The 22,460-nt window shown below is 41.5% G+C and overlaps 1 protein-coding gene across 1 annotated transcript in view; it reads left to right on the forward strand.

Annotated features, from left to right (window-relative positions):
* LOC114475897 (junctional adhesion molecule C-like) overlaps positions 1-22,150 on the forward strand; it is a 59,225-nt gene extending 37,075 nt beyond the window's left edge. Inside the window, exons 2-9 of the mRNA XM_028467078.1 lie at positions 2,455-2,523; positions 3,015-3,128; positions 3,200-3,352; positions 10,291-10,493; positions 20,205-20,304; positions 20,368-20,494; positions 20,727-20,781; positions 21,021-22,150. Coding sequence (XP_028322879.1) covers positions 2,455-2,523; positions 3,015-3,128; positions 3,200-3,352; positions 10,291-10,493; positions 20,205-20,304; positions 20,368-20,494; positions 20,727-20,781; positions 21,021-21,056 — 857 coding nt within the window. The 3' untranslated portion in view covers positions 21,057-22,150. The remainder of the gene's footprint in view (positions 1-2,454; positions 2,524-3,014; positions 3,129-3,199; positions 3,353-10,290; positions 10,494-20,204; positions 20,305-20,367; positions 20,495-20,726; positions 20,782-21,020) is intronic.
* The last annotated feature ends 310 nt before the right edge of the window (positions 22,151-22,460 follow it).

Raw genomic sequence — 22,460 nt, forward strand, 5'->3', positions numbered from 1 at the left:
AGAAGGCAGGGGTAGGAGAGAAGCTGGATGAGGTGGAAGTAGGTGAATTTTGGGGTGAAGCAGGTGGGTCCTGAGATGTGGGGGTTGGGTTGACCTCTTCATTTTGGTGATTTTGATTTCTTGCTGGAAGCTCATAGACTCCATGTTCTTTCCTTGTTGTTTTGTTCTCTGATGGTACATGTTGTCACAACATTAGTAATGATGTGAACACGTCTGCGGTGTGTGATGTCACTAATATGTGTCAGAGAAAAGTCTTAAGGTTTATTAAAGTGTTCCTAGTGAAATGGTGTTCAGGTGGGCGGAGCCAGGTAAAAACCCAGAGTGTCTTTGATAAAACCTGCCAGCGACCAGGTTTAGTTCATGGACAATGTTACCATGGTAACAGACTCAGAGAAGAACATTCCTCGTGTTTAGGAATGAGATACTTTGCATGAGTTGGTTAGTGAACCATGGGCTGTGCCCCCCCACCCCACCACACACACACGGTTCCAATGCTCCATCAGTTTAACATTGACGAGAGACACCGATACACAGAGAGAGAGAGAGGTTGACAGCATAACTGGCAAAGCTCACTCGCCCTGAAAAGGGCACATGGTTCTCTGCACAATTATCCACTGTGCATAACACACACACACACACACACACACACACACACACACACACACACACATTTGACCAGCTAAAAATGGACGCTGATGTAAACTGAGCACATTCTGCAGTGTTAGCTTTGATTGTTACTGTGAAAAATCCCACAGTATCAACAACTGTTTGGTTTCATAGATACAGTGACATTCAATGGGATTTAAACCTATGTTCAGGATGTTCCATACACTTCAGGTTAAATATGTTCTGAATTTTTTACCAATAGTTTAGTGATTATTTAATATTCACACTGTAAATGTTTAGTTTAATCTGATCAATACTTTATAGATATGGATAATATAGTGAGGGGGTGTGTCCTTATTATTCTTCCAATATATCAGTAACTCCATCACATAGAAAGGTAAATACGGTATAGTAATAAGCTCCACCTACAGAAATAGATCTGCTATACATCCTATCTGTTGGACATGTCAGCTCCTCTAAACAGTCAGTGTGTGTTTGGGTCTGGAACGTGTTTGGGTCTTCAGTAAACTACTTAGCATATGTCTCAGCTCCCTGTAATGTGATCAACATAGAGCTATGAACCAGAGCAATTTGACGCATTCTCACACCACACTTGACATTTCTCACGCTTATATTTCCCCATTCAATACTGTGGGTTATGGTTATATCTAACCTTCATCTCCAGCCACTCTGTACCTGATATTAAAGGTCCTTTTATCTATATTAAGACCTTCCAAAATCAACTACAGCCATGTAATATTTTACATTTAGCAAAATAAAATACTCATTCATTAAGAAACCTGGAAGTTGAGACGCTTGGGTTCTTGGAGCCCCGCCTCTCCCCGTGTGAGTGCCTCCCATTTCATGACGTAGCCCTAGAGCCCCGGCAGCATGGGCAACAGACACGCCCACCACCCTTTGTAAACAGTTCCAGTGATGAGTATGGCTAACATTTGGCTAGAGGGTTATTTTAGCTCCTCCCTCTCCCGCTGCTTGATCTGGCCTCCGTTCCCCTCTTGTCCAGCGGTGATCTCCAGCCGTAGCGCACAGCGCACACTCCGGCTGACGAGGGTCCGATCGCCCAGCTGCTGTGTGTAGTGTGTGTGCTCTGCGTGTGTGCTGCGGTTCTCCTCACACGTTGCCTTCCCGTTTTGACTGGATCACACTTTCACAGTCGAACGCGCATTTTTGGTCAAAAGACTTTATTGTATATAAAAAACAAAGGTCGTTTATTGTCCCAGTGCAGACTGGATAACAATTGCTAATATTCAGCTATTGCTAGGCTAATGCTATTGCTAAGTTAGTGATAATGCTTAGTTAGTGCTAATGCGAGGCAAATGTTAATGCTAGGCTATTGTCAATGCTAGGCTAATGCTGTTGTTACGTTAATGCTAATGCTTGGTTAATGTCAATGATAGGATAATGCTATTTCTAGGTTAATGCTAACACTAAGTTAATGCTAACACTAGATTAATGCTAGGTCACTGCTAATGCGAAGGTAATGCTAAAGCTAGGGTAATGGTAATGCTAAGCTAATGCTAACATTATGCTAATGCTAGGTTAATGTTAACGCTAGGTTAATGCTATTGCTAGGCTAAGGTTAACCCCAACGTTAATGTCAGGCTAATCCTAGCATTAATGCCAGGCTAATGCTAATGCTAAGCTCATGCAGTACGACACGGGCCAGCACCTGCATCCTCATTTGCATTTTCTTCAGGAAATGCAAATATTGTAGTTACTAATATTTTTTAGAGGGAAGTGTGTGGAATATTATTGAAAATGACACGGAATGACTCACATGTGATCATACATGATTGTGCTAATGTGTGTGTGTGTGTGTGTGTACAGGTTGTGTCAGTGTGTTATCAGTCGTCCTGAGGACCAACAACGACTCACCATGGACGGACGAGTTTGACAGTAAGAATCATAACAATATATATATATATATATTAGTTCATATCTTCATGTGTTCATATTTTCATGTTTTCATATATTCATATCTTCATGTGTTCATATTTTCATGTGTTCATATTTTCATGTGTTCATATCTTCATCTGTTCGTATATTCATATGTTCATGTGTTCATCTCTTCATGTCTTCATGTGTTCATATAGTTATGTGTTCATATTTTCATGTTTTCATATATTCATGTGTTCATGTAATAATGTGTTCATATATTCATGTGTTCATATAATCATATCTTCATCTGTTCAAATCTTCATGTTCATGTGTTCAAATATTCATGAGTTCATGTCTTCATCACTTCATGTGTTCATATCTTCATCTCTTGATGTGCTCATGTGTTCATATCTTCATATGTTCAGGTGTTCATATGTTCATATGTCCATATCTTCATGTGCTCATATGTTCATGTATTCATATCTTCATGTGTTCATGTGTTCACACAGGGATAGAGCTGTCCTGTCTTATTGAATCCATCTCTACATCAAACCCACGCATCGAATGGAAGAAAATCACAGATGAAGGACCCAGTTATGTTTATTTTGATAAGAAGATCTCAGGTAACACACGCACCAGTACTTCACGTGCACTGTGGTGGCTATGCTGACCCCCCCCCCCCACACACACACAGGAGACCTGGAGAACAGAGCGGTCATCAGAGAACCTGCAACCCTCCTGATCCTAAACGCTACCAGAGCAGATACAGCTAAATACCGCTGTGAGGTCACTGCTGCTGATGACCAGAGGAGCTTTGATGAGGTCATCATCAACCTGGTGGTCAGAGGTACTGATACTAGTTTAGTTAGTTAGTCAGAGGTACTGATACTAGTTTAGTTAGTTAGTCAGAGGTACTGATACTAGTTTAGTTAGTCAGAGGTACTGATACTAGTTTAGTTAGTTAGTCAGAGGGGTTACTGATACTAGTTTAGTTTAGTTAGTCAGAGGTACTGATACTAGTTTAGTTAGTTAGTCAGAGGGTACTGATCCTAGTTTAGTTAGTTAGTCAGAGGTACTATACTAGTTTAGTTAGCTTAGTCAGAGGTGGTACTGAGGTACTAGTTTAGTTAGTTAGTCCAGAGGTACTGATACTAGTTTAGTTAGTTAGTCAGAGGTACTGATACTAGTTTAGTTAGTTAGTCAGAGGTACTGATACTAGTTTAGTTAGTTAGTCAGAGGTACGATACTAGTTGTTAGTTAGTCAGAGGTACTGATACTAGTTTAGTTAGTTAGTCAGAGGTACTGATACTAGTTTAGTTAGTTAGTCAGAGGTACTGATACTAGTTTAGTTAGTTAGTCAGAGGTACTGATACTAGTTTAGTTAGTTAGTCAGAGGTACTGATACTAGTTTAGTTAGTTAGTCAGAGGTACTGATACTAGGTTAGCTAGTTTAGTCAGAGGTACTGATACTAGTTTAGTTAGTTAGTCAGAGGGTACTAATACTAGTTTAGTTAGTTAGTCAGATGTACTGATACTAGTTTAGTTTAGTTAGTCAGAGGTACTGATACTAGTTTAGTTAGTTAGTCAGAGGTACTGATACTAGTTTAGTTTAGTTAGTCAGAGGTACTGATACTAATTTAGTTAGTTAGTCAGAAGTACTGATACTAGTTTAGTTTAGTTAGTCAGAGGTACTGATACTAGTTTAGTTAGTTAGTCAGAGGTACTGATACTAGTTTAGTTAGTTAGTCAGAGGTACTGATACTAGTTTAGTTAGTTAGTCAGAGGTACTGATACTAGTTTAGTTTAGTTAGTCAGAGGTACTGATACTAGTTTAGTTAGTTAGTCAGAGGTACTGATACTAGTTTAGTTAGTTAGTCAGAGGTACTGATACTAGTTTAGTTTAGTTAGTCAGAGGTACTGATACTAGTTTAGTTAGTTAGTCAGAGGTACTGATACTAGTTTAGTTAGTTAGTCAGAGGTACTGATACTAGTTTAGCTAGTTAGTCAGAGGTACTGATACTAGTTTAGTTAGTTAGTCAGAGGTACTAATACTAGTTTAGTTAGTTAGTCAGATGGACTGATACTAGTTTAGTTAGTTAGTCAGAGGTACTGATACTAGTTTAGTTAGTTAGTCAGAGGTACTAATACTAGTTTAGTTAGTTAGTCAGAGGTACTGATACTAGTTTAGTTAGTTAGTCAGAGGTTCTGATACTAGTTTAGTTAGTTAGTCAGAGGTAGTGATACTAGTTTAGTTTAGTTAGTCAGAGGTACTGATACTAGTTTAGTTAGTTAGTCAGAGGTACTGATACTAGTTTAGTTAGTTAGTCAGAGGTACTGATACTAGTTTAGTTAGTTAGTCAGAGGTACTGATACTAGTTTAGTTTAGTTAGTCAGAGGTACTGATACTAGTTTAGTTAGTTAGTCAGAGGTACTGATACTAGTTTAGTTAGTTAGTCAGAGGTACTGATACTAGTTTAGTTAGTTAGTCAGAGGTACTGATACTAGTTTAGTTAGTTAGTCAGAGGTACTGATACTAGTTTAGTTAGTTAGTCAGAGGTACTGATACTAGTTTAGTTAGTTAGTCAGAGGTACTAATACTAGTTTAGTTAGTTAGTCAGAGGTACTGATACTAGTTTAGTTAGTTAGTCAGAGGTACTGATACTAGTTTAGTTAGTTAGTCAGAGGTACTGATACTAGTTTAGTTAGTTAGTCAGAGGTACTGATACTAGTTTAGTTAGTTAGTCAGAGGTACTGATACTAGTTAGTTAGTTAGTCAGAGGTACTGATACTAGTTTAGTTAGTTAGTCAGAGGTACTGATACTAGTTTAGTTAGTTAGTCAGAGGTACTGATACTAGTTTAGTTAGTTAGTCAGAGGTACTGATACTAGTTTAGTTAGTTAGTCAGAGGTACTGATACTAGTTTAGTTAGTTAGTCAGAGGTACTGATACTAGTTTAGTTAGTTAGTCAGAGGTACTGATACTAGTTTAGTTAGTTAGTCAGAGGTACTGATACTAGTTTAGTTAGTTAGTCAGAGGTACTGATACTAGTTTAGTTAGTTAGTCAGAGGTACTGATACTAGTTTAGTTAGTTAGTCAGAGGTACTGATACTAGTTTAGTTAGTTAGTCAGAGGTACTGATACTAGTTTAGTTAGTTAGTCAGAGGTACTGATACTAGTTTAGGTTAGTTAGTCAGAGTACTGATACTAGTTTAGTTAGTTAGTCAGAGGTACTGATACTTAGTTTAGTTAGTTAGTCAGAGGTACTGATACTAGTTTTAGTTAGTTAGTCAGAGGTACTGATACTAGTTTAGTTAGTTAGTCAGAGGTACTGATACTAGTTTAGTAGTTAGTCGAGGTACTGATACTAGTTTAGTTAGTTAGTCCAGAGGTACTGATACTAGTTTAGTTAGTTAGTCAGAAGGTACTGATACTAGTTTAAGTTAGTTAGTCAAGGTACTGATACTAGTTTAGTTAGTTAGTCAGAGGTACTGATACTAGTTTAGTTAGTTAGTCAGAGGTACTGATACTAGTTTAGTTAGTTAGTCAGAGGTACTGATACTAGTTTAGTTAGTTAGTCAGAGGTACTGATACTAGTTTAGTTAGTTAGTCAGAGGTACTGATACTAGTTTAGTTAGTTAGTCAGAGGTACTGATACTAGTTAGTTAGTCAGAAGTACTGATACTAGTTTAGTTAGTTAGTCAGAGGTACTGATACTAGTTTAGTTAGTTAGTCAGAGGTACTGATACTAGTTTAGTTAGTTAGTCAGAGGTACTGATACTAGTTTAGTTAGTTAGTCAGAGGTACTGATACTAGTTTAGTTAGTTAGTCAGAGGTACTAATACTAGTTTAGTTAGTTAGTCAGAGGTACTGATACTAGTTTAGTTAGTTAGTCAGAGGTACTGATACTAGTTTAGTTAGTTAGTCAGAGGTACTGATACTAGTTTAGTTAGTTAGTCAGAGGTACTAATACTAGTTTAGTTAGTTAGTCAGAGGTACTGATACTAGTTTAGTTAGTTAGTCAGAGGTACTGATACTAGTTTAGTTAGTTAGTCAGAGGTACTGATACTAGTTTAGTTAGTTAGTCAGAGGTACTAATACTAGTTTAGTTAGTTAGTCAGAGGTACTGATACTAGTTTAGTTAGTTAGTCAGAGGTACTGATACTAGTTTAGTTAGTCAGAGGTACTGATACTAGTTTAGTTAGTTAGTCAGAGGTACTGATACTAGTTTAGTTAGTTAGTCAGAGGTACTGATACTAGTTTAGTTAGTTAGTCAGAGGTACTAATACTAGTTTAGTTAGTTAGTCAGAGGTACTGATACTAGTTTAGTTAGTTAGTCAGAGGTACTGATACTAGTTTAGTTAGTTAGTCAGAGGTACTAATACTAGTTTAGTTAGTTAGTCAGAGGTACTAATACTAGTTTAGTTAGTTAGTCAGAGGTACTACTACTAGTTTAGTTAGTCAGAGGTACTGATACTAGTTTAGTTAGTTAGTCAGAGGTACTAATACTAGTTTAGTTAGTTAGTCAGAGGTACTGATACTAGTTTAATTTAGTTAGTTTAGTAAGCTAACGAAAGTAGGGCTAAGCTAAGCTAAACAAATTATGGCTAAGCTAAGCTAAAGAAAGTAAGGCGAAGTCAAGCTAAAGAAAGTAGGGCTAAGTTAAGCTAAATAAAGTAGGGCTAGGCTAAAGAAAGTAGGGATAAGTTCAGCTAAAGAAAGTAGGGCAAAGCTAAACAAAATAGGGCTAAGTTAAGCTGAAGAAAGTAGGGCTTTGCTAAAGAAAGTAGGGCTAAGTTAAGCTAAAGAAAGTAGGGCTAAGCTAAAGAAAATAAGGCTAAGTTAAGCTAAAGAAAATAGGGCTAAGCTAAAGAAAGTAGGGCTAAGTTAAGCTAAAGAAAATTGGGCTAAACTAAGCTAACGAAAGTAGGGCTAAGTTAAGTTAAAGAAAGTAGGGCTAAGCTAAAGAAAATATGGCTAAGTTAGGCTAAAGAAAATAGGGCTAAGCTAAAGGAAGTAGGGCTAAGTTAAGTTAAAGAAAGTAGGGCTTTGCTGAAGAAAGTAGGGCTAAGTTAAGCTAAATAAAGTAGGGCTATGCTAAAGAAAATATGGCTAAGTTAAGCTAAAGAAAATAGGGCTAAGCTACAGAAAGTAGGGCTAAGTTAAGCTAAAGAAAATTGGGCTAAGCTAAAGAAAATAAGGCTAAGTTAAGCTAAAGAAAATAGGGCTAAGCTAAAGAAAGTAGGGCTAAGTTAAGCTAAAGAAAATTGGGCTAAACTAAGCTAACGAAAGTAGGGCTAAGTTAAGTTAAAGAAAGTAGGGCTAAGCTAAAGAAAATATGGCTAAGTTAAGCTAAAGAAAATAGGGCTAAGCTAAAGAAAATAGGGCTAAGCTACAGAAAGTAGGGCTAAGTTAAGCTAAAGAAAATTGGGCTAAGCTAAAGAAAGTAGGGCTACGTTAAGCTAAAGAAAGTAGGGCTAAGTTAAGCTAAAGAAAGTAGGGCTACGTTAAGCTAAAGAAAGTAGGGATAAGGTAAGCTAAAGAAAGTAGGGCTAGGTTAAGCTAAAGAAAATTGGGCTAAACTAACCTACAGAAAGTAGGGCTACGTTAAGCTAAAAGTAGGGCTAAGCTAAGCTAAAGAAAGTAGGGCTACTTTAAACTAACGAAAGTAGGGATAAGCTAAAGAAAGTAGGGCTAAGTTCAGCTAAAGAAAGTAGGGCTAAGCTAAGCTAAAGAAAATAGGACTAAGCTAAGCTAAAGAAAGTAAGACTATCCATCCATCCATCCATTCATCCGTTTTCTTCCACTTTTATCCGGGGCCGGGTTGCGGAGGTAGCAGTCTCAGCAGAGATGCCCAGACCTCCCGATCCATGCACACCTCCTCCAGCCGTTCTGGGGCGACACCAGGCCAGCTCAGAGACATAGTCCCTCCAGCATGTCCTGGGCCTCCCACGAGGCCTCTTCCCATAAGGAAATGCCTGAAACACCTCAAGAAGGAGGCGACCAGGAGGATTCCGAAACAGATGCCCGAGCCACCTCAGCTGGCCGTGAAGGAGCAGCGACTCTACTCCGAGCTCCTCCCGAGTGACTGAGCTTCTCACCCTATCTCCAAGGGTGCGCCCAGCCACCCTGTGAAGGAAACTCATTTCGGCCGCCTGTATCTGCTATCTTGTCCTTTCGGTGATTACCCAAATCTCATGACCATAGGTGAGGGTAGGAACGTAGATTGATCGGTAAATTGAGAGCTTTTCCCCCGACTCAGCTCCCTCTTCACCACAACAGTCCGATACAGCGACCGCATCACTGCTGACGCCGCACCAATCCGTCTATCGATCTCACGCTCCATCCGACCCTCACTCGTGAACAAGACCCCGAGATACTTGAACTCCTCCACTTGAGGCAACGACTCTCCACCGACCCAGAGAGGGGAAGCCACCTTTTTTTTGGTGGAGAACCATGGCCTCAGATTTGGAGGTGCTGATCCTCATCCCGGTCGCTTCACACTCGGCTGCAAACCCCTCCAGTGCACGCTGAAGGTCCTGATTTGATGAAGCCAACAGAACAACATCATCTGCAAACAGCAGAGATGAAATCCTGAGGTTCCCAAATCGGACCCCTTCTGGTCCCTGGCTGCACCTAGAAGTTCTGTCCATAAAAGTAATGAACAGAACCGGTGACAAAAGGCAGCCCTGGCAGAGACCGACATGCACTGGAAACAGGTCTGACGTACTGCCGGCAATGCAAACCAGACTCCTGCTGCGGTCATACAGGGAACGGACAGGCCTTAGCAAATGGCCCCGGACCCCATACTCCCGGAGAACCCCCCACAGGGCACCACGAGGGACACGGTCGAACGCCTTCTCCAGATCCATAAAACACATGTGGACTGGTTGGGTAAACTCCCACGAACCCTCGAGCACTTGATGAAGGGTATAGAGCTAGTCCAGTGTGCCGTGACCGGGACGAAAACCGTATTGTTCCTCCTGAATCCAAGGTTTGACTATCGGCCGGATCCTCCTCACCAGCACCCTGGAGTAGACCTTGCCGGGGATACTGAGGAGTGTGATCCCTCTGTAGTTGGAGCACACCCTCCGATCCCCCTTCTTAAAGAGAGGGACCACCACCCCGGTCTGCCAATCCAGAGGCACTGTCCCCAACTGCCACGTGATGTTGCAGAGACGTGTCAACCAAGACAGTCCTACAACATCCAGAGACTTAAGGTACTCAGGACGAATCTCATCCACCCCCGGAGCCCTGCTCCCGAGGAGCTTTCCAACCACCTCGGTGACTTCAGCCCGGGTGATGGGCGAGTCCGCCTCTGAGTCCCCAGCCTCTGCTTCCTCATTGGAAAACGTGGCAGTGGGATTGAGGAGACCCTCGAAGTACTCCTTCCACCGCCCGACAACATCCCCAGTTGAGGTCAGCAGCTCCCCCCTGCACTGTAAACAGTGCTGGTGAAACACTGCTTCCCCCTCCTGAGGCACCGAACATTTTGCCAGACTAAGTTAAGCGAAAACAAAATAGGGCTAAGTTAAGCTAAAAAAAAATAGGGCTAAGTTAAGCTAAAAAAAAATAGGGCTAAGTTAAGCTAAAAAAAAATAGGGCTAAGTTAAGCTAAAGAAAACAGAGCTGTGTGTTTTGGTGATGAACCTGAGGACATGAGGGACTGACTGTGTGTGTGTGTGTGTGTGTGTGTGTGTGTGTGTGTGTGTGTGTGTGTGTGTGTGTGTGTGTGTGTGTGTGTGTGTGTGTGTGTGTGTGTGTGTGTGTGTGTGTGTGTGTGTGTAGTGAAACCAGTGGTTCCACAGTGCAGTGTTCCTAAGGCGGTTCCCGTGGGTAAATCAGCTGAGCTGGTGTGTGTGGAGGACCAGGGCTTCCCTAAGGCTCAGTACCAGTGGTTCAGGAACCAGGAACAGATCCCTGAGGACCCCAAGACAACCACCAGGTTCTACAACTCCTCATACACAGTGGACCAGGAGACTGGAATTCTGGTTAGTGGGACACACACGCACACACTGACTGACTCCTGTTTACAGCACAGCTGTCAATATAACTTTATTAAACATGTGTAACAATCATCACATCTATCTATAAAAGCAAAAAAGGTCTGTGTGTGCGTGTGTGTGTATGGAGTGAATATCTCCCAAACGCGGTGCCTGTTTGATCTGAAACTTTTTCAACGGCTTCCAAATACCCTGAGTGTGTGCATCTGTTATTTTGGAGTAATTTGGTCATTTCCAAATGTTAATTTTAATTGAATTTCACTTCTGAACGGCCCAGAAATGAAATCTATTCAGCTTTTGACCTCAGTGTGTGAGGGGGTGCTAGTGCACCATTAATATTTATAGGGCTCTATAAAATCCACGTTCACGGAATTGCGGACGGAATCACGGAATCGACCAATAAAAACAGTTAAACGCGGAAATGGACAAAATCAGCATGAAACGCCATCATCGTGGGGCAAAGAATGTTTTTTATGGGGAAATGTTTCCAGGGACCACTTATTAGTAGCCCCGCCCTCCCTCCTCCTGTCCTGGCTGCATTAAACTCATTCACCACAAACACCGTCTAAAACAACACAAATCATCACTGACTCATAAACACAGAACCACCAGTGCCTGTTTAACTTTGCTGTGCCTGTGAAGCTCCGCCCGTTTTTTGTGTAGCACAGCAGCGCTCTGTGAGAATGTGATCAGCTTTAATCATCTTCACCTGCTCAGTGATCGATCTGTTATGTCTGACTAACTAAGAATAACTCAGTCCGTGTTGTCCTTTAGTTCTTTTTATTCCAGCCTTTATTAAGTGTCTATAGCTACACATTCACAGTCAGCTAGCTACCTCAAGTACAACCGTTATAGTGATAACTTCTGGTTTGCAAAATAAAAGTCTGTTGGAGCAACGTTATTAGAATGTTACATTATAAAAACATCTCATCAGATCTACAGTAGATAGGATCATTTAATTTAGGTTCATTTAAACTAAGTTGATCAAAACTTAATCAATAAACCTGATCAGATTCCGTAAATCATTGATCCCTGAGAGGAAATCATGTGACATTAATGTTGTTCTCATACATCTTTATATGATATATAAATAATTAAAAAGGATCAGTCAGAATAATCCATGTCACTATAATTTAAATCTACTTTTATTCTACTAATTGTATGTTATTTTATTTTTAACTTACATTTTTGTTTAATTATGAGTTTTTTATTTATTAGTAATTATTTTGTTTACTTTCAGGAGCTAAAAACTAATATTTTCTTTAAAAAATGATGGAGGGAGGGAGTCCAAATCTCACACACACACACACACATCTCAAAACATGCCCTCACCACACATAAGGTATTTATAATAAAAAAATACTAAATGAGTGAAATAAAACAAAATACTAAACGATATTTGTACAAAAAGTACACAAAACAACAACAGAAATGCACAAAAACACACAAAATGACTAAAAAACATACATTACAGAAAAACACACCAAACAACAACAAAAATATGAAATTGACTCAAAATACACAAAACTAAATACTTATACAAAAAATATACAAAATGACAACAAAAATGTACAAAACTACACCAAAAAATACACAGAATCACTACAATGGCAACAAAAAACAATAATTATACCAACAAATGCACAAAAACACAACAGAAAGATACAAAAATACACATAATGACTCCAAAAAACATACATTACAGAAAAATACACCAAAAAAAGAAACAACAAACACATTTATCATGTTCATGTCTAATAGAACTAAACCAGATAAATCCCATTTTATTTTACACCCACACATAAACCCTTTATAACACTACAGAGTACAGTATGTACACCTCTATGTACAGCCAACCTTCAAACACATACTCATTTGGTCATAACTGACAACTCTACTTAAGCTCCTCCCACTATATGAATACATACTTCCAATGGGAACTGTACTAGTGGTTATAAATGTAAATAAATGACCTCAGTTGTCTAATGCAGGGGTTCTCAACCTTGGGGTCGTGAGACACTGTGAGGAGGTCACCAGATGCCTTCAATGAACTATGAATGTTATTTAAACAATTAAAGCCATTTTTGCTTATTTTTACCCTTGTTCCCCCAACTTCACCAAACTCACAAAATTTTAATCTTTTTTACCACTTTTTTGCTTATTTTTGGTCACTTTGAACCATTTTATTAGTGATTAAAACCATGATTTCCATCTTTAAGATGACTATAAGATGACTCGAACGAGCAGGCTCAAGAACAGTTTATTCCACCAGGCTGTCAGGAGACTCAACTCCCTCCCTGCTCTCCCTCCCATTCGTCCACTCATCCCCTTTCCTTCCCCTGCCTCCATCCCCCCTCCGCCTCCTTCCACCCTCTGCCCTCAGTTGTCTACCCTCCTTCACCCCTATGCCCCCTCTGCCCTCCACCCCCCCCCCCTTCATCCTGCCACAGTCTGCCCCTACAGGACCTGGCATCTCCCCCCTCCACCTCCACCCCCTGCGTGCTCCACTAATTCACGCACCCTAAACTCTGCACAGCCGTCATTGTATTGTTATGCTATTTGCACACTACCTCACTTTTTAACTTCATCTGCACTCTGTTTATATTATTAATACTGTAATTTATTTATATTCTACCTCATAGTAATTTATCCACATTCTACCTCATTGTTGTTCGTTATTTGTTATTTGTTGTCCGTATGTCTTTAGTTAAGTTATTTGTTGTATAGTATTACTAGTTGTTTTTTTTTTTGTGTGTTTGTTGTGTGTTTTAAGTGCTCTTTTTATGCACTGCAGGTTTGCACTGGGGGTTGGGGGGGATTGCAATTTCATCTGTGCTGTATGTTTAACATGGGGCATATTTGACAATAAAGAACCTTGAATCCTTGAATCCTTGAATGAATAATAAACGTTCCTGGATAACAGTGGATATTATTCAGATGAATAAATAAATGTGGTTATCACAGATTCATAGAACAATAGACCATCATTTTACTGACTTTATGGATGGACCCCAAAAATCTCTCCTTTATTCCCCCTTATAGATGGTCCTGTCTCCACATGACTGTTCTTCAGGGCCTGCACTAAGAAGCTAGATTTATTTATTTCACTAACTTCGACCGTGGCTCAGGTGGTAGTGGGTCGTCTTCTGATCGAGAGGTTGGGGGTTCGATCCCAGTACCTGACTATGTGTCAAAGTGTCCTTGGGCAAGACACTGAACCCTAAGTTGCTCCCAGTGGTCGACTAGTGCCTTGCATGTCAGTCCTGTCCCACTGGTGTGTGAATGTGAGAGTGATTGGGTGAATGAGCTGATATGTAAAGCTCTGAGACTGTTTCAGTGGTGATAAAACTCTATATAAATCATGTCCATTCAAGTCCATTTACTTCCAGGATTTAATCAGGGTGTGATGGACTATGATGCTGGCTAACGTCTTACGGGGCTAAATCACCACAGTAACTTGGGCTAAATCACCATGGTAACTTAGCCTGAATGACTAACCAGGTCGGGACCAGGTTATGAAGTGGATCAGATCTGAGCGAGTACTAAAGCCCCGCCTCCTGACCAATCAGATCTCTTATAAAACGAGCAGATATGATGTTTTGCTGACAGGACATATTTATCCTTTATTTATCATCACATCCTAAAGTAAACATATAGTTCTATTTCATAATATTTCGTGAGATGTCTCACTATGGGATGCACCCTTCATCTGCATCCCTAAGAAGCCTTGTCTGCACATGATGTCAAAGGTCAACACTACAACAAGTGTAATCTTTTTGAGGCAGCAATGCATGTTTTGTTATTGCAATAAAATAAATGAATTTATTTTATTGCATAACTGTGACCATCACCAGCCCTCCCTTAGGAAGTGTAAGAAACACTTTATTAAAGGGAGAATATAAAAAGAGAGAGCAGTGTTACACCTGGGTGGGGGGGTGGGGGGGAACAGGGAGGAGGGATTCAAGGTAGAAAATGTAAAGGTGGGGAAGAATTTATTATTTTAAAGTGAGATGTGAAGTTGTAGTAGAACATATTGTGCTTATTATGTTGTGTAATCAATCCAGTCTGGTGACCAGTGTGAAGCTTAGGTAAAATGGTGGTGGCTGTGGACAGAGGGAATGAGTGAGTGGTAAAACCTAAAACAGGTATTTAGGATCAACGTGTCTAAAGTTAAGCCCACTACCAGTTTTATCCCACATCCCAAGGTGTGCCAGTACATCGTAGACCAATGTATGTGCAAAAACCGCTACTGCAAACCCAGGCGCCGCCCCAGGCCCGCAGATGCAGCCAGGCTAGCAGAATCAAAATCAGAAATGTTTTAATGGCCAAGTACAGTTTTTTAGGACAGTACAAGGAGTTTGACTTGGTAGTTGGTGCGCGAAACAAAAAAACAAAGAAACAACCCAGCAACAATAATAATAATGATAAATATAAAGGATGAGGGATAAATAAAGGATAGATAAAGGATAAATATAAATATATATACATTGCAGCAGGTAATGTCTTCATGGAGGTGGTGATCGGGGGGGGGGGTGTGTTCATGTGGATGGTGGCAGAGGGAAAGAAGCTGTTTTTGTGTCTGGAGGTTCTGGTCCTGATGGACCTAAACCTCCTTCCAGAAGGGAGAGATTGAAACAGTTTATGACCGGGGTGGGAGGGGTCGGCCACAATCTTTCCTGCACGCCTCAATATCCTGGAGGGGTTCAGGTCCTGGAGGGAGGGCAGATTGCAGCCGATGACCTTCTCTGCAGAGTGGATGATACGCTGCAGTCTGGCCTTGTCCTTGGCTGTAGCTTCAGCGTACCAGATGGTGATGGAGGAGCAGAGGATGGACTGGATGATGGAGCTGTAGAAGTTCACCATCATCTTTGTTGGCAGACTGAACTTCTTCAGCTGCCACAGGAAGTACATCCTCTGCTGAGCTTTTTTGATGATGGAGCTGATGTTCAGCTCCACTTGAGGTCCTGAGTGATGATGGTCCCCAGGAAGCAGAAGTACTCCACAGAGCTCACTGTAGAGTATCCCAGGGTGAGGGGGGTGTGGGGGGCTGGGTTCTTCCTGAAGTCTGCTATTATCTCCACTGTCTTTAAAGAGATGAGTCTGATGATGGTCATGTCGTCTGCAAGCTGCAGCTGTTGGTGTACAGGGAGAAGATCAGAGGAGAAAGAACACAGCCCTGAGGAGATCCAGTGCTGATGGTCCTGGAGCAGAGATGGTTTTTCCCAGCTTCACGTGCTGCTTCCTGTCAGACAGGAAGTCTGTGATCCACCTGCAGGTGGAGTCTGGCACGTTCAGCTGGGAAAGCTTGTCCTGAAGGAGAGCTGGGATTATAGTGTTGAAAGCAGAGCTGAAGTCCACAAACAGGATCCTGGTGTAGGAGCCTGGGGAGTCCAGGTGCTGGAGGATGAAGTGGAGAGCCAGGTTTACAGCATCGTCTACAGACCTGTTGGATCTATAGGAGAACTGCAGGGGGTCCAGGTGGGGGTCGGTGATGTCCTTGATGTGGGAGAGCATGAGGCGTTCAAAGGACTTCATGACCACAGATGTCAGAGCGACGGGTCTGTAGTCATTAAGTCCTGTGATCCTCAGCTTTTTAGGGACAGGAACGATGGTGGAGGCCTTAAAACAGGCTGGTACGGTGCATGTCTCCAGTGAGGTGTTAAAATGTCTGTGAACACTGGAGACAGCTGATCAGCACAGTGCTTTAAGGTGGAAGGAGAGACAAGGCAAATTTATTTGTATAGCGCATTTCATACACAAGCTAACTCAATGTGCTTTACATGATAAAACATTCAATTGTTTAAAATCAATAAGAACATTTAAAATCATCAGTAAAATCAATTAAAATCATCAACAAACACATGACATCATCATCATGACCATAAATCTCTCTCTCAATCATACACAGTAGAGAAAAACAGTTCCTTTAACTTTGATTTAAAAATGTTCACATGTGATGCTGACTTCAGCTCTGCTGCAGTTTGTTCCACTTCTTTGCAGCATAACAACTAAACACAGCATCACCATGGTTACTGTGAGCTCTGGGCTCCACTATCTGACCTGTGTCCATAGATCTCAGAGACCTGCTGGGTTCATACCTGACTAACATCTCACTGATGTATTCTGGACCAAACCCATTCACACATTTATAACCAGCAGCAGAACTTTACAGTCTCCTCTGAGGCTGACTGGGAGCCAGTGTAATGTGTTCTGACCTCTTTGTTCTGGTTCAGACCTGAGCTGCAGCGTTCTGAACCAGCTGTAGATGTTTGATGAAGACCATTACAATAGTCCAGTCTGCTGGAGATAAAAGCATGGACCAGTTTCTCCTGATCTTTCTGAGTCATTAAACCTTTCACTCTGGAGATGTTCTTTAGGTGGTAGAAGATGTTTTTGTGATAGATTTGATCTGATGCTGAATGTCAGATCTGAGTCAATCAGAACACCAAGGTTTTTGACTTGGTCTTTATCTTCTAAAGATCCAGACTCAGATAGTTGCTGACAGCAGTCCTCTTTTCCTTGTTACCAAAGACAATCACCTCCATCTTGTCATGGTTTAGTTGAAGGAAGTTTTCACTCATCCATCAGTTTACTTTTTCTAAGCAGTCACACAACACCTCAATGGGACCATAGTCATCTGGGTTCAGTGATAGATATAGTTGTGTGTCATCTGCGTAGCTCTGATAATCAACCTTACAGTTGTGTAAAATGTGTCCTAAAGGAAGCATATAAAGGCTAAACAGAAGAGGTCCAAGAACAGAGCCCTGAGGAACCCCACAGGACATTGGTAATCTGTCAGATTCAAAGTTTACAATGTTTACAAAATAACTTTGATCCTCCAAGTAGAACTTAAACCATTACTTTAACATTTAGTCCAACCCATGTTTACAATCTGTGCAACAACATTGTATGATCTACAGTGTCAAATGTAGACTTAGATCCAATAGAATGAGAACAGATACTTTTCCTGAATCAGTGTTCAACCTTATGTCATTGATCACTTTGATCAGATCAGTTTCTGTGCTGTGATGAGAACCAAAACCTGACTGAAATTTATCAAATATTTTGTTGAATGTCAAGAATTGACTCAGTTGGTTGAAGACCACCTTCTCTAGCTTGCTACTTAGCTTTCCAGTTGAGCCAGCAAATAAAAAAGCAATAAATGATAGTTTGATGTTGAAGTATCGTATCATTTCTCAGAAGAAAAAGTTCATGTTTAGTAAATAAATTCCTCTGTGAGCTCCGCTCTGCTCTTTCGCTGCTGCTAGCTCAGCTGCCGGAAGCATAAGGAGAGACAGAGTCAGGTCCACAAACCTTAGGGGGGTTTTGTCTCCTGAAAAGTCTATTTACATCTCTCTCTTTGATGGAGAAAGGTGTCTCTGTGGGAGGGGGGAGGAGGGGGGGAAGATAGGGGAGAGAACCTCTGTAAGCAGCTGTGGTGAGTCTCTAGCTTTGAAGTGGGGGGTGAAGGTGTTGGAGTGAGGCTGGTCAGAGGTGTGAGGGGGGAAGAGTCAGGTCTGTCCCATTGTCTGTCGCATCTACAATAGAAGTTATTCAGACTGTTGGCCAGGCAGAGGTCGTTAGCAGCATCAGGAGCTCTGGGCTTGTAGTTTGTTATTTACCTGAGCCTCTCCAGACAGAAGCAGTCGTTAGCAGAGAACTGATGTTGTAGCTTCTCTGAGTCTTTTCTCACCTCCTTTCCAAACGTGTACTTTGACTCTCTGTACCTGGCTCTGTCTCCACTCCTGAAAGCGTCCTCTTTGTCTGCCCTCAGCCCTCTGAGCTTAGCTGTGAACCAGGGTTTGTCATTGTTATAACTCACCCTGGTCTTTGATGGAATGCAGCTGTCCTCACAGAAGCTGATGTAGGACGTCACAGCGTCTGTAAACTCATCCAGAGAACTGTTCGCAGACCTGAAAACATCCCAGTCAGTCCAGTCCAAACACTCCTGGAGTTTCTCCACTGCTTCACTGGTCCATTGTTTAGATTCCTTCACCACAGGTTTACAGAGCTTCAGCCTCTGTCTGTATGAAGGAATCAGGTGGACCATCACATGGTCCGATAGGCCCAGTGCAGCACGGGAAACAGCGTGATAAGCACTGCTTAGTGTGGTGTAACAGTGATCCAGTGTCTTCTCCTCTCTGGTCGGACATTTAATTAATTGTCTATATTTGGGGAGCTGGTGTGAGAGGTTACCTTTATTAAAGTCACCAAGCACAATGATAAAAGAGTCCAGGTAGGTCCGCTCCATGCACAGGATCTGGTCGGCGAGTGTGCGCTGTGCCTCACACACATCAGCTGACGGTGGGATGTACACACCAACCAGGATGAATGAAGTGAACTCACGAGGAGAATAGAAGGGTTTGTTGTTGATAATAAAGGATTCCAGGTGAGGAGAGCAGTGCTGGAGGATCACTGTCACGTAGTTACACCAGTTGCTGTTCACATAAAAGCAGATTCCTCCACCTTTCTTCTTCCCGGTGAGCTCCGCGTCTCGGTCCGCTCTGTGAAGTTGGAAGCCGGCCAACTGCAGCGCAGAGTCCGGTACCGCTCCACACAGCCACGTTTCTGTGAAGCACAGAACAGAAGATGAGGAGAAGTCTCTGTTTCTACCCAACAGCAGCTGGAGTTCGTCCACTTTGTTACACAGTGAGCGCACGTTAGAGAGGAATATCCCCGGTAACGGTGTGCGTCGGCCGCGCTGGCGGAGGCGCACAAGCGCACCAGCTCTTTTTCCTCTCCTCCGGCGCTTCACTGCGTGAGCAAAGGTGAGCGAACCTTTGAGTAAAATGTCCAGTAAATCCACAGAGGAAGCGATGAAAGTGGGAAATAAATCTTTGGGGATTGTTGCCCTGACGTTCAAGAGCTCTTCTCTGGAATAAGAGCAGCCAGTTGCGGATTTTACGACAAAAACAAGACAAAAAAGTGCGCACCAACACACCACAGCAGCCATCCACGGCGCCATCATACAGATGTAGATCTGTATGAACGCAGCATCAGAGACACAGACAAGATCAAAGAGAAAGTGATCAGTGTCTGTTCATAATCTCACTAATTTAATAATCAACACTCATCAATTCCTGCATTAATTACTTTCTGCTTTTACTGCAGCAACAGTTTTGTTTTTGGTCTGAATTATGGATTTTAATTCTTCATATTTTTAAATAATTATTCCTCAATTGTGACATAAGTTGTTCACCAGTTTTTCTGTGATTGTGATTGGTCTGATGCTGCTAACTCCGCCCCCTGTCACAGGCACATGCACATAGCCCGGCTGAAATCACCAGGTTAACTTGAGTGAGTTGATATCTAGATTTGTAGGACAGCTTCTCTATGACAGAGAATGTTTGGTTAGGTGAAGGTAACGAAGATAAATCCAGGATACACAGTAGTTATCCAGCTTCATAGTACAGGACCCTAATGTTCATGTCTGTGTTTAACAACTTCAGCTACAGTGGGGGTCCCCGGGATCTGGCATCTTTATTTTGGGGGTTGTGGCCTGAACACAACCACTGCTCTAGGAGTAGCTCTTTAGATTAAAGCTGTGTGTGTCATGTGATTACTGATGTGTATGATTAATATCTATGATAGAAGCTGATGTGAGGAAATGTAAACCTTAGTAGTTTTAGTCTTTATTTTACTCCAGTTTCTCCTCAGACATTAAACACGTGTGTGCGTGTGCGTGTGTGTGTCTTGCAGAAGTTCATCTCAGTGAGAAAAGATGATGCAGGGGAATATCACTGTAGAGCAAAGAACGATGCAGGACATGCGGAGTGTGATGCTCAGCAGATGGAAGTGTGTAAGTGTCACACACACACACACACACACACACACCCCTAACCCTTGTTGTGTGTGTGTGTAGATGACATAGATGTAGTGGGGATAGCTCTGGGGGTTGTGGTGGTCCTGGTGGTCCTGTTGTGTATCTCTGTGGGAATCTGCTGTGCCTTCAAACAAGGATACTTCAGCCACAAAGAGACAGGAAACAAGTGAGTGTTCTATTATTGATCCAATACTTCAGCCTGATCATCATTCATTGATCACTGTGTGTGTGTGTGTGTGTGTGTGTGTGTGTGTGTGTGTGTGTGTGTGTGTGTGTGTGTGTGTGTGTGTGTGTGTGTGTGTGTGTGTGTGTGTGTGTGTGTGTGTGTGTGTGTGTGTGTGTGTGTGTGTGTGTGTGTGTGTGTGTGTGTGTGTGTGTGGTGTGTGTGTGTGTTCCAGTTATAAAGTCCCAGCTAAAGGAGACGGAGTGGACTACGTTAGGACAGACGATGAGGTTTGTTTATCAATCAATAATAATCATTGATTATTTACTCTACATCAAGCTCTGTATGACATGTTCAAAGGTGTGTTATATATCTATATATAACACAAAGAAACTAATATCTATATATAACACACAGAACTGTGTCTTGTTCTCATACATACGGCGTACACACTGGGTTGCCAGGTTGGGTAGTTTCCTGACCAATTAACATGTAATTACCATAATGGGCGGGGCTTCTGTCTCTTCAGGGGGATTTCAGACACAAGTCTTCATTTGTAATCTGAGGAGGGCGAGTGACGTGTGGGCGTGTCCTCCCAGCTGAGCGACCAATGAGCTGCTCAGTTTGCCAAAGGTGACGATGAACCACTGTTGATGTGTATGAACTGATGCTGGTTTCACTTCATGCCCACTGGGGGCGGGGCTTCATCAACACACCTTTCAACTGCCCTCACCTCTCTAACTCATCATTTATACGACATTTATTTTCTATTGTGGAAATTTGTCCAACTATTTTTGATGGAATATATTTTAAAATGCCTATAGACAAAGGTTTACTTTTTTAAAGATTTGTAAAGTACTAACGTGATTTCTTTTTTATTTGGTCCACTTTGTGTTGAGGTGGTTGTAGATATTTAGGCTTTTGAGTGTGGAGAGTCTAATGCTGTGAAGTGTCCTTCTACGCTAGTGTTCATCTTGTAAATATTAAAATTAGCTTCACTTGTTTTCACTTTCACACTAGAATGGGATCAAATGAAGCTGTAGGATTATTACAGGGTTTATACGTTAGCCTCCCAGAGAAATTAACATGCTACACGTGCTAAACATGTTAACATGCTACACAGGCTACACATGTTACAAATGCTACACATATTAAACATGCTAACATGCTACTTCTATGATCTAAAGAGCTACACTAAGTAAAGTTGGATTAAATTTACCAACAACAGTCCAACGTTCTCTCATTAGCTTCACTCTGATCAGGACGTAGAAACTCTGTTATGTTAGAGATGATCTCAGTATTATTATTAGTATTATTTCTAGCACGCTGTAACTATTGTGTCACAGACTAACCGCTGAGGGTTACAGTAGTGATTGTAAATATCTGTTTTCTTTATTTCTCTCATTGAGTGTCTGATGGTGAAGAAAGTTAAGGCGAAATGAAACTCTGACCATGGTTTGATTGGCTCACAGTGACAGTGTGTTATGGCCACACTTTACATTGTTTTAATGGTATTCTTCTTGAAATTCATCTTTATAGGTACAGTGGTGCAAAAAATATTTATTCAGCCACCAATTGTGCAAGTTCACTTAAAAAGATGAGGCCTGTAATTTTCATCATAGATAAACCTCAACTATGAGAGACAACATGTGAAAAAAAATCCAGAAAATCACATTGTAGGATTTTTAATGAATTAATTGGTAAAATTAGTATTTGGTCATCTACAAACAAGCCAGATTTGTGTCTCTCACAGACCTGTAACTTCTTCTTTAAGAGGCTCCTCCTCCACTCGTTACCTGTGTTAATGGAACCTGTTTGAACTGGTTATCAGTATAAAACACACCTGTCCACAACCTCAAACAGTCAGACTCCAAACTCCACTATGGCCAAGACCAAAGAGCTGTCAAAGGACACCAGAAACTAAACTGTAGACCTGCACCAGGCTGGGTAGAGTGAGTCTACAATAGGT

This window comes from Gouania willdenowi, chromosome 14 (assembly GCF_900634775.1).
Source record: "Gouania willdenowi chromosome 14, fGouWil2.1, whole genome shotgun sequence".
NCBI classification, from domain to species: Eukaryota; Metazoa; Chordata; class Actinopteri; order Blenniiformes; family Gobiesocidae; genus Gouania; species Gouania willdenowi.